General features: G+C 38.1%; 1 protein-coding gene across 2 annotated transcripts in view; it reads right to left on the bottom strand.

Moving 5' to 3' along the window:
• The window catches only part of NELL2 (neural EGFL like 2), a 133,837-nt gene that overhangs the window by 91,371 nt on the left and 29,842 nt on the right, over positions 1-12,624 (bottom strand). For both annotated transcript variants that reach the window (XM_053943717.1, XM_053943718.1), the window contains exons 4-9: positions 11,904-12,077; positions 11,699-11,795; positions 9,853-9,925; positions 9,605-9,687; positions 8,467-8,595; positions 7,132-7,234 (exon numbers count right to left, since the gene is read on the bottom strand). In XM_053943717.1, the coding sequence (XP_053799692.1) occupies positions 7,132-7,234; positions 8,467-8,595; positions 9,605-9,687; positions 9,853-9,925; positions 11,699-11,795; positions 11,904-12,077 (659 nt within the window). The remainder of the gene's footprint in view (positions 1-7,131; positions 7,235-8,466; positions 8,596-9,604; positions 9,688-9,852; positions 9,926-11,698; positions 11,796-11,903; positions 12,078-12,624) is intronic.

Genomic DNA, 12,624 nt, shown 5'->3' with positions numbered 1-12,624 from the left:
CGGGGTCCAGAATAGCTAAAAGGCCACTCACCTAGGAGGAAGCCACACTTCGATGCATGAAAAGTCTAAGACAGGCACAGGTACTGACTTCCCCCCAGTCCTCCTTTGCTAACAAGGAGCTATGAAATTCAAAGGACATGGGGAAGTAGGAAAGGAAACAAAATAGGAGCAAAATATTTTGAGCAGTCCAAATACTGTAAGATGTATTTTAATATACTGTAACCTATATTTTAATTTATAGACAACAAAAGACATACAAGGAATGGCTTTCCTGTTTAGAGGGGAATTGCAAGTCAAAAGACTTCCTGTTTTCCTTCTGATGAGGAATACTGCCTAGCTTACAAAGAACAAAGGTCATCTGAGACTACATGCTCAGCAGCAAAAGTCCCCTAACAATTCTGTCATTGGCTGTTTAACAGAGATAAATCACATATTGCTGTGGTCTAAGTTTGAAAATTTCTATAGCTTTACAATGGAAAATATGGCAGAGACTGAACACCTTGGGTCAAGGGTTAGACTGGCCCTGCCCACCAAAGCCAAGGGGATTCCTTCCATTATCTTCCTGTGGCTTTGAGTTCAGCACAGGAAAGTCCCCCAAGACATTCTTAGAGTGTCTCAACTTCCTGAGATGTTACACATCCCAGAGAAGTGAAGTCTCTGAGAAGATCTTCCCAGAAGATCTTCCTTCCTGATGGAAAGGACTGAAGAAGAGAAAAAACAGGCTTTTCTCAGTGGTGCCCAGTAACAGGAGAAGAGGCAATGGGCACAAATCAAAACACATAAAAGTCCATTTGGACTGAAGAAAATACTTTGTTACTGTGAGGGTGACAGAGCACTGGCACAGATTGCTCAGGAGGTTGGAGTCTCCATCTGTGTAGATATTCAAAAGCTGGCTTGCCACAGTCCTGGGCAGCCTCCCCAACAGAGCCCTGCTTGAGCAGGAGGGTTGGACCAGGAGACCTCCAGAGCTCCCTTCCAACCTCAGCCCTTTTGTGAGATGAGACTGGCATTGTAGTTGTTGTGCTGGAATGACAGGTGCATCAAGTATGCTTTTCTGTTACAGCTTTGTAAATCTAAAACATCTCCACCAATTTTATTGACCTACCTGAGTTCAAGGACATGTTTTTTCCTCTTGCACAATTATTTAATTGGAAAAATTATTTGTGTCCTATTTCTGAACGAATATGGATACTGACTTTCTTTTGAAGTCACAAGAAGTAATAAAATGGTTTAAACAGTTGGTAAAGTACAATGTCATTCATCTCAGCAGTACAAGTGGTACAATACAGTACAAGTACAATAAAAATGCTTTTTATTTGTCATTCCAGTGTGGTACTATCATTATATGTAATTCAAAAGCCTGAAAAATAAGGTTGATGTGAGTCATTTCAGCACAGAAAATCCCAAAAGTAGAGGCTGAATGGACACTATTCTACTAAATAACATTCAGAAGTTCTGCATGCTGACTACGGGAGGTTATAGTAAATAATACAGCTCTATGAAACAATCCAGTGCTGGCTATATTCAAGATATCTTTTAACACTACCCTGAAGTAGACTAATTTATCTGAATTTTCATATTAAAAAGGAACCTCAGAAGAACAGAATTTATGCTCTATATGCACTTATGTTCTTTAAAAGGCCACACGGAAGTATTTAAAATCAAAAAGCAACTATTTTTTATTAACCAGAATGTTGCTTCTCCTTTATATTCTAAAGTGTGCATCTTTTAAAGAGCTATGATAAATGAGAAATCATTGTTTTACTACTAAAAACTGCCTTTTCTTCCTCCAGTACTGATGCCTGCTCTGCCATCCTGAGCCTGCTGGCTGCCCACAGCCCTCAGACTCATGCCGTGTTCCAGCCAGCCTGCTGGAGATGCTCTTCCATTTCCCTTTTTCTGATTTACTGCGAGGACAAGATAACCTGTTCAGTCAGTGACTAATCACTTCTCCAAGCTGCAGCCTCTTTCTGTGCCACACTGAATGCAGAAACTTCTCCAGCACTTGGCTGAACAAGGCAGGGGCTGGCATCCCACTTTGCTACCGATGGAAGTCACCTAAGGTTAGAGGATAAAAGCCCAGGGGAAAAAGTGGCAATTTTGTAAAAATATGGAACTTGGTAAACAGCACAGGCCTAAGTCCACAATGCTTCGAACTACCTGGATTAATTATGAATTTCAGAGTAAGTTCAACCAATATTCCTTAAGTTTCTAAATAAAAATTTTGCACTCTTGCTGATGCTCAATTGCTGCTGCAAAGAAGCAGCAGATGGACTTTCACAGCTCCTTCTCTCTGTGTCAGTAAGCTATAAGTGCTGGAGTTTGCAGAAGAGTGTCTAGCTTTTGGGGAAAAAGTGGGTGAATTATGAAGAGCAAGAGGGGAAATCCCTTTAATTTTAATCATAAAATTAAAAGTTTCTGCAAGATAGCAAGACAGATCACTGCATCAGAAACCCATTCATGTTATTAAGAGCTACAATGTCCATACTTGTGTTTTAGTATTTTGTTAAAAATCCTCCCCAATTTATAGAACTCCCTTACACACTCTCTCTCAACACCTGCTAGCACCAGAACCATAAGCTGATCCAGTACAACCCCAATGCTTCTCACAGTTGCTTAAAATACTTGTGTTAGACTGCAGATTTGGCTACAATGCACCAGAAACCCATCAAATATCCTGTCTCAGAAAAAAACCAAACAGATATATCACAGCCTGCTGACTTGAGCATAATGGCTCAGATTTTAACCTCTACTGGAATCTGTTGGGATGGATTTAAATAGTTTGCTATTAGGTCAATAAATATCTGCAGTGTCGCTGGGAAGAAGAGAGTGATGAGAAGAGACCAATTGCTTCCTGGAAATCAGTCTTTGGTGGTGGGAATTATTACTGCACCAGATACTGGCACAAATATCACTTCTGGTCTTATAAAAACAAAATCACCTAGCTTGTTTAAAATACAGTTCTTCCATTTAAAAAAGAATGCATATAGCTTTTGGAGGTGATGTCTTGATGTTAATACACTAACTAATAAAGACATTACCATAAAAAGATCTGCTGACCAAGCACCATTTCTCTCAGCTGCTAAGACATTGGCAGTCCTTCCACAATTCACTTAAAATAAATGAACTCGTCCTTGTACTTCTTAAGCCAAGCCTGTGGTCTAAAGCAATATTTATAGGGTCAGTAGGGAAGCTTAATCTCTCCACAATTCGTATTGGTGCCCATCACCACACAAAGCATTTTTCCCTGCAGAGGAGAAAAAATAGTAATGATCTTTTGCACATGCCTTCTCAGAATTCTTTAAAATTGCATTGAGCATAGAAAAAAGTAGTTTCTTCCTTCCAGCTCCAAACAATTCTCCACAGGAAGCTCCCACTGAACTAAGATGTATGCTATGGTAGCTGGACTGAGTTTTACAATGTCTACAGCTGAAGTACATCCAGCACACTGCCCCTTTCATCTGCCCTGGAAGACTGCTGCTTCTTTTAGCCCATTACAGCTAATAGAAAACACAGTGATAATTTGCATTCATTGCCATTCCCCACGCTACCAGCATCAACCTTCACACAAGACAAAACAGTACAAGTTGTCTGAATGGCCTGAAACAAAGGTATGGAGTTAGGAGAGAAGGTCAGGGTTTGTTCTTTTGTTTGTTTTGTGGCTTTTTTCTTTTGGCTCACAAAAAGAACCAAAGTCAAAGCAATATTAGTTTAAAAAAATATCTAAACCATTCTTTACTAAGTGTTCTTCACTAAAGTAAACATTTCAGAAAAACATGAATAGACAGTTGTGCTGAAATTTCCAAAGTGTTGAAAATGTCACTGAACAAGACAAAACAAAGCTACACTGTCCAAAATGTAAATGCTGGACTGGGCTGAAATTTAATTCCTAGGATTTGGCAGCACAGGAAAGTCTCTCACCATAAAAGTTTAATGCCAGAATCAGGCTTAAAAATCCAGCACTTTACATTCCTATCTTACACACCTGATATGCATCACAGTAACTGATGTAAGATTAGTCTCACAACTTCAGCTGTCTAAAAGTTCAGTAGCTGATCTAATCAGGGCTCTGTACACAAGCCATGGAAGGAGATGTCCACTTCTAGAAGGCAATTCATCCCATCCCTTCCAGCCCCTCTCAGCACCAAATGCCTTCTGGAGGTGCCAGTCTCTGCAGCTCATTATCAAGAGAGCCAAACTGGTGATGTCCACAACTAGTAAATGAAACACATCAGGTAAATGAAACAGAAGATGACAGCAGGGTTGAAAATGCTTGGTTACAGCGTGTAACTCTCCCTGCAGTCTGAGTGTTAGCACACATCATGGCACCATGTCACACTGTACCAGCCAAGATGCTCTGAAGCAGTGCCAAGCACAAGCTGGGGGCACAGCCCTGATCAGAGGCCATTCACAGCCAAACCATCTGGATGCAGATAATCTGCTGGGGGTGGGAAAGGGGAAAAGACTTCAGCCATCTGAGCCACAAGTGCCTGCCCCATTTAATTTACTAGTATAAGTGAAGCTACTTCAGATTGTATTCCCAAATTCTACATGCCTAAAGCCATGCAGAATGACTCCATCCTCCATCACTAAGAGGAAAAACAAAAAGAAAAAAAAAATCCCAGAAAGCCTGCTTGCTGGTCACTGAAAGAGCCCCAAGTGCTGTACTCTTAACTCTTCTCTGCCAGCTGTCATTAAATCCAACCTCACTCTTTTGATTTTTGGTGACTTTGTTTTAACATCAGGAAAAAAAAGAAAGAAGTGTGGAGGGAAGCACTCAGCCCTGGGGGAGTGAGACACAGCCACAAGGCCCCAGCAGCTGTCACTGCCTGGGCACTTCTACTCGAACAACAGTCTGGCAGAAATAACCCTTCATCTGGTATGAGATAACATAAATACCAGGAAGGAAACATCAATATCCATACATGTTCTGTCTTGAAACAAAAACTAAATCCAACTAAAGAACAGTCTATCAGGCAACATTTTTTCTCAGCACTTATGATTGCTTATCCAAAACCAAGGATATGGCTCCATGAGCAACAATCCCTAATTGGGGGTAACCCCCTAAACTGTTTTCCCAAATATTAGCCATCGTGTTTGCTCTATATTATCTAGTCAGAAGCTACATCTCTTGCTGTTGTTCTGAGCACTGAAAACAATCAAGTTATTCTCAGAACCTATCCAAATGGAGCAACTCGGCTTTGAACTCAGCAAGAACCAAGTTCAAGAAGCACACTGACCTCAATCAGCTTAGATCCTGACCCGACGACACTAAGACAGAATACATCTGGCATATGTATATGAACTCAGAGACAACTTAGCATTTCCACCAAACTGGCCTGGAGAATAAGTGAGAGTCTTGTAGCCTCCATTGCCTCTAACTTCCACTCTTTCACTGGAATTTAACTACCCTGTCAATGAGACTCCAATTTACATTCTCTGTCCTTCGGTTTCCAGAATTTAGCCACTGTAAAAATGGTGTGATTTATTTTAAAAGTCACTTTAAATAACCTAGATGAAATTAGGAAAAAAATTTCAAAAGCAATTTTTTTTATGCTTTCTGATGTAATTATTTTTCTGGTAGTTTGTCAAGAAAGTAGTATGTGTGCACATTAGTTATAAATTGAATAATGTACTGGCATCAAATTAGCAGCACTCAAAGCTAAGACACTTTGATAACATTAAGAGTATCAAACAGGAAATTTCAGAGTAAACATCAGTGTGCTGTACCAGAACTGCATCTTAATTCAAAGAAGTATCAATGCCCTGTGACAAGGTCAGTGTCCATATGCTCATTCACATTCCTTGACTTTTGTCAAGACTCCTAATAAAAACAACTTTGGAAGAAGTCACATGATGTGAGTGCTTCCCCATTAACACCTGGATAGAGAATTCCCAACTCAATTTACAGACAGTACATTACAAAAACATACTTCGGAGGATCAGATTTTCAAATTCTGCCAACATGGTCAGAGATTCAAATAGCCTCAATAGAGGTTTGAATGCCACACATCTCACATTCCTGAATTACCAATTACCCTGAGTCATCTAGTATGCATGGAAATTCTGTGTAACTGGTTTTAAAAAGTATTTGAATTCTTATTTCCTCTTAATTAGAATTAATCTACTTGAGTAAGTTAATAAGGTTTCATAAAAAAGGATGGTTTGTGTAACTTCTAACACAATTAAATATTAATAAACTCCTGTGGGAGCTAGATCAATGGAGTACAAAACGTCTTCCTGAGTTTTATCTTACAACATGTCATTTTAACTAGTTATGTATTTCTCTACACTCTGTAAGAGGTTTTATACAGCAGTAGAACAGTGATGAAACCACACAGCAAAAATCTCAACATTTACAGAATAAAGAAGTGTGTGCATCTCACGCTCAATTTCAAGAACGGATTCTACCATAGCCTGAAATAACTAACCATTACATATGGAATACACATACATAATCTGAAATACTATTAGTAGTCCATTAGATAGTGATTAAGCTGAAATTCTCCCTCTCTGGCCCTACTTGCAACAAAACCAGAATACTATAAAGACTAAAGTTAATCATGTATCCAATCCTAAAAGATTAAAATCCTAAAATATTAAATCACCTTTTTCCATTTTTCCTGTAATTCTTTTATGATATTTTGTGAAATAACATTTCTAGGTGTCTGGGGTTTACTGGTTTCTTCTTTTTTCTTAACTAAGGAAGAAGAATCATAAATCTGAACCTCAATTTGTAAGCTTCAATAACATAAGTTTAGTAGTACACTCTTCATGTGATAAAGGTGTTGGAGACCCTGGTCAAACACCAGGCAATTGCTCTTGAATTTCTAGCAGTTTGGTCTAAAACATAGATAATGGAAGTCTAGTTCTTTTTCTTTTCAAATTTTGAAAATAAATATCTGTGCTAAATAAAAATAACATAACCAAAATGGAACAAAATATCCCACATGAAATATTAAAACCTTCTGGTTATCAGTTCCCCAGAACACTTCAGAGAAGTCTAAGCTCCCTGACTCCTCAACACAACTATTTAATGACCAGTTCTTTCACTGACATATTTACAGAAAGGTTCATATTACTTAAGATCTCAAAGCATTCATTAGCAAGAGGCACAACAGTGAAACTTACATTGACATTCCTTGCAGCACTTGCCATCCACATAGGCCAGGGCAGAGTTAAGTGGACAGTCAGCAAGGGGGCAAATCAAAGGCTCGCACTGCACAGTACCGTTCTAGGAGAACAAAAGGTGCTTAACTGGTGGTTTTATTTAGCAACAGCAGAGATGTTCTCAAACACAGGAACCTGAAAATCTATTTTTAAATGCAATGAACTTTCTAACAACGTCCAAAAAAGACAGTTTAACGTGGGTCTTTTAATAACTACTAAGAACAGAAACCATACCTTCAGAATGTCACACATACAATCTTTTAACATGAATTATGTGCTCTTTGAGATGATAATGATCAATTTTTTTTAGAAGCAAATCTATTTGGAGGCAAAACATTCTGCCAATCAGCAAAAAACCTGACAGATTACTGTGAAATGACAACTGCACAGAACAATACTCTGCCTTCTGATTTTATGTTAGAGAGAATATATTTCTAAAAGGTAGCAATATTATAGCTGTGAGAAAAATCCAAGACAAAAATATGCAATGAATTTAACTCTAAATTCAAAGAATTTTAAACATTTATCAGCCAGATTTGATGCCATAAAATACTAAAACCAAAATTAATATCTCTCCAGAAATATAAAGGTAAAAAAATACTAAGCTTAAAGAGACCCATTTAGCCAATTATAGATAGCTGCAAATCAATCTAAGGTGCAGTACAGACAACAACAGCCTTTTCACTGGCTTCTAATGGCCTTTGGATTAAGGATTTAATGAGTTCAAATGGAATGAAAGAGTTTTATATGAATGGACAACAATACAAACGCCCTAGCTTGGTACCTGAAAGAATACTTGCAATCACATCTGCAGTTGTGATACCTCTGGGAATCTTCCATCCACCAAATCTTTTTCATTTGTAATATAACAAAGCTTGCATATGACCCTGACATTTTAGCTTTTATTACTTATTGAGACGTAACCAAAGGCAACCAAAGGAAATCGGACAAAAGGGATCTATTAAATCATTTGCTAAGAAAAAGGCTGTGTTTATAGAGACAAAAAGCAAGGAATCAGAGTTTCAGAGAAACTGTTTGCAACTCAGTGCAAGGGAATAATGTGATAGCTAAGTATATTCCCTAGCACCTGCATATGGTGACATGAAATACAGGAGCTACACATGCTAGTAATGCTGAAAATATAGGAAAACATATGTATTAATACTATTCATTAGATTTAGAACAGATTTTAAAGTTCTTTGTTGTTAGTACCTAGCATACATTTGGAAGTTCTCAATAAAACTATTCAGAGGAAACGTTGGAATTCCTGACTCTCCACTCAAACCATAGCCATACCATGCAAGTGCAGTTCTTACAGCCATCCGTCCAGGATTCAAACTCTCTGTAGGTTGTGCCTTTCATTGTGCAGGTTCTTTCACAGTAGCACTGATCCAACTTGTTCATCCTCTGCTCAGCTTGAGACAACTGTATTTACAGTTCACAAAAATGTTTTGAATTTTTAAGTGTCTTCCACATGAGTAAAAACACAATTCAAACTGTCCCCAGGACAGTTGACAAAATACATTTAGGAAAACACAATCAGAGATAATAAAACAATTCTTGTTAAATACAACATGATTAAACCATCAGCCATTCAGAGACAGAAATTGAGAAGCAAGACACAATGCATTTCATCTTTCTTATCATCAAGACATCAGGGACATCATGAAACAAAATGAGCAGGTCAAGATAGGTACAGCTCCTCACTTTTCATCCTTGTATGGGTGAACTGATCAAGAATCTTGCTCCACATAAAGTACTCACAGACAGAGTGGCCAAATAAGCTCAGAACCAACAAAATGCAACTTTTTCTGCACTTCAGCCAAGGCATTTTTAACATTAGTGTATCAAAGCAGCTAGGTAACAATATTTTCTGCAGATATCTAAAGAACTGACAGTTAAAATCAGAGTAGTCTATTTTCACCAGCAGACATGAATGCTTTTGGTGCAATGTTCTAACAGAAAGAAAGAAGAAAGTCATGGTTTGAATTCTTAGTTCCTTGTCTTGCATATATTTTGTCTGAACGTGCCTTTGGCAGATCAGTGTTGAAAGGTCTTGCTAGGACTTGGTAAGTCTTGCTGTAAAAAACACTATAAACACAGTTACCTATTTCATTCTCGGTTTATTGATTTATTAGCCTTATAGGTAGAATTTGGGTATCTATGAGCCCTTTCCTTGCTCAGGGATTTGGATGCTCTTTACTATTAAAATATATGATTCTATAAAAATATTAAAGTACAAGAATATTCTCTGAACCTAGAATCTGTACGTATAAATTAGGCACGGGTATATAAAGATGCAAACATACCACACAGGATGTCCTGCACACAGCCATGTGCACAACCCCACAAAAGCATGAATAGTCTAAAAAAACAGCAAATAAAGACTGACAATCCTGATTTCTCCTATGACTAGAGTCCTAGTAAACATTACCTTAGCTGATGTTTTTGCTAAAATGTCTTGCAGTTCCATAATTTTCTGCACAAGTCCATGGAAGTCATTACAAGTTGGGCATGCTAGAATAATACAATATGTGTCAATAAATTAATTCATAATAGATTCAGTCATGCCAAAGGTGACAAACAACACACTTACATTCAAGGTTTTAAGAAAGCTTGTAGGACAGAAAGAAGGTAAAAAGCACACCTTTCATTTTATGATATAAGAATTAATAGACTTACTGCGATTAAGATCTGGGCACTGAGAAATAAATCCTTGAGGCATGACAAGTAATTGCACATCTTGCATTACGCCCTATGTGTTAGTGGAGAGAAAACAAACGGATACATTATTTTCCCCTGTCAAAATTATGTTTTTTCATTCACCATGTAAAACATTAAAGCCTGCAAACTAAAACTACCTGATAAAAAATAATTATGAATAAACAGCTTCATGTCTGGACCCAATTCAGTCATAGAAGAATAAGCAGAAATAAAAATAGATACATTTACAGGCATACTGAATAATTTTTAAAGACATAAGATTAAATGTCAAGATATAATTATGTGGCAAGAACTTGGTGGGTTCGAATTCATTGTTATTTTTAGTTAGTCACTGCAGAAAAGCTTGCAAATGACCTTTAAAAAGTAATTTGAAAACAGCTGCAGTTTCAGTTACTTAGAAATACTCTTTTAAATAAAATGCGAATTTCTTACAAGCTATAAGTCTTAAATAGATTTGAAGAGTAAAGAAACTAAAGTCAAGAAAAAATGCATTAATGCAAACCCTTAATGAGTTTGTGCTGGTTTTGGCTGGAGTAGAGTTAATTTTCTTCACAGAAAAGTAGCTGGCATGAGGCTGGGTTTAGGATTTGTGCTGGAAACACTGCTGATAACACTGGGATGTTACAGAAATTACACAGCAGCAAGGCCTTTTCTGCTTCTCCTACCACCCCCAACAGTGAGGAGGCTGAGGATGCACAAGGAGTTGGGAGAGACAGGGCCAGGACACCTGCCCCAGCTGATCAAAGAAGGGATCATATCCAAGACCACAGGGCATCATACATTTAAAGCTGGGGCAAGAAGAAGGAAGCGGGCAATATTTGGAGTCATGGTCTTTGACTTCCCAAGTAACCATTACAAGGCCCTGCTTTCCTGGGGATGGCTTAACACCTGCTTGCCCATGGAAAGTCATGAATGAATTCCTTGTTTGCTTTGCTTGTGTGGCTTTGCATTACCTATTAAATGCTGTCTCAAACCATGATTTTCCTAGCTTTTACGCTTCCAATTCTATCCCCCATCCCACCAGGGAGGGAAGTAAGCAAGTGGCTAGGTGGTGCCAGCTGGGGTTAAACAACAACGAATTCTGATGGGGATCCTTCCATAAAGCTTGCAAACTGCTGAGAAACTACATGACTGTTACACAGCTGCAGAGCTGCATGTTGTTAAGAACTTCGTGAGATTTCAGCATGAAATTCAACTATAATGTCTGGAAAGGGATGGTTTCACCCAGAAGAATAGATCCCATGCTTGCAGACAGATTTTACATGCTTAGTTAAGATATAATTAGTAGCCAGTATGCTGCTCTCCAATAGCAAAGGCCAAAGAGCAATTTCAAAGCAATCCAAGAGCTGTGTTATGATTACAAAAGCACAAACTTATTGAGCACAAACTGATGACCTCCTGAGACCATCTACTCCAACCTTCCTGCTCAAGCAGGACCAGCTGCAGCAGATTGCCTAGGACTGTGTCCAAACAGCTTCTGACTATCTCCATAGTCATCTTTCTTCAACAAGCCTCACAATAAAATTATTTTCTGATGTTCAGATCGAATTTCAGGTGTTTCAGGTTTTGCCCATCGCTTCTTGGCCTGTCAGTGGGCACTAGTGAGAAAAGTCTGGATCCCTTATCTTCATTTCCCTCACAAATTCAGGTATTTATCCACATTGATGAGATCCTCCTTATACCTCCTAAGTCTTCTCTTCTCCAGGCTGAACAATTCCAAATCTCTCAGCCTCTCATCATATGAAAGATGATTCAATCCCTTTAATAATTTTATTTCACTCTTTATCTTTCAGGGAATGCATACCTTAAAATACCCATGTGCAGTATTCCTCTGTCCCAGCCAAAAGGTTGTACCCAAAGGTAAGTCCATGAAAGGCTTCTCCACAACTCTTTCATAAATTCTGAAAAGGAAGGGCAAGATAGAATCCCAAGTTGTTATCATTTAATTTACTCAGAGCTCAAATATTCTAAATGTGACAACTTCTTATAAAACAATGCTCTTCACTTACTTATTGCAGTCCACATGTAAAATCAAGTGGGAGGCACTGATTGCTAAGGAAAGTCTGTGCCATTTATCATCTGCCAAAATGTATGGGAACACTTCTGTGTGGGAGCGATGGCTGCCTGAACGATAATGCAACCTGATTTCATTTCGATGACCGCTGCTTTCCAGCTCCAGGTACCTGTACCATAAATGCATCATCATGTCATGAACCATTCTTTTCAGCACAGCAACATTTTACATAAGACATCTTCTCATCATCATGCAAGAACTATTTAAAAAAGGAAGAAAAACAAGCAGATACAAGGGCAAAAGTGGACCCTTTTCAGATTTCCACTGCATCTCACTTCTCAGTGACAAATAATAGCAGGTTCAAACTTTCATGTAACTACACAAGATTCCAAGCCAAATAGGTTTTCCTCTAACAAAACAATTTTCCGTAACACAATCTGAATTACACTATTATAAATAATTGCCTTACACAATGAAAGCACAATAGGGATACTCTGAAGGCAGGAATGCACAAAAGACAACCCCAAGTTTTGCAATAAGGACATCATTAGTAATTACCAAGGGAAGTAAAGACTGAGATTGAACACTGCTTTGTTTGCTTTTATATGTACTGTTACATCTTCTTTCATTTTCTGTAATAAGATTTCTCCAAATATATATAAAATCAAGAAATGCTAACTCTTCAGAACAATTTTTATATGTGTACTTATTTGCTT

This window comes from Vidua chalybeata, chromosome 5 (genome assembly GCF_026979565.1).
Source record: "Vidua chalybeata isolate OUT-0048 chromosome 5, bVidCha1 merged haplotype, whole genome shotgun sequence".
NCBI classification, from domain to species: Eukaryota; Metazoa; Chordata; class Aves; order Passeriformes; family Viduidae; genus Vidua; species Vidua chalybeata.
The sequence above is the reverse complement of the archived record's forward strand: the minus strand, read 5'-3'. Positions and strand labels throughout refer to the sequence as shown.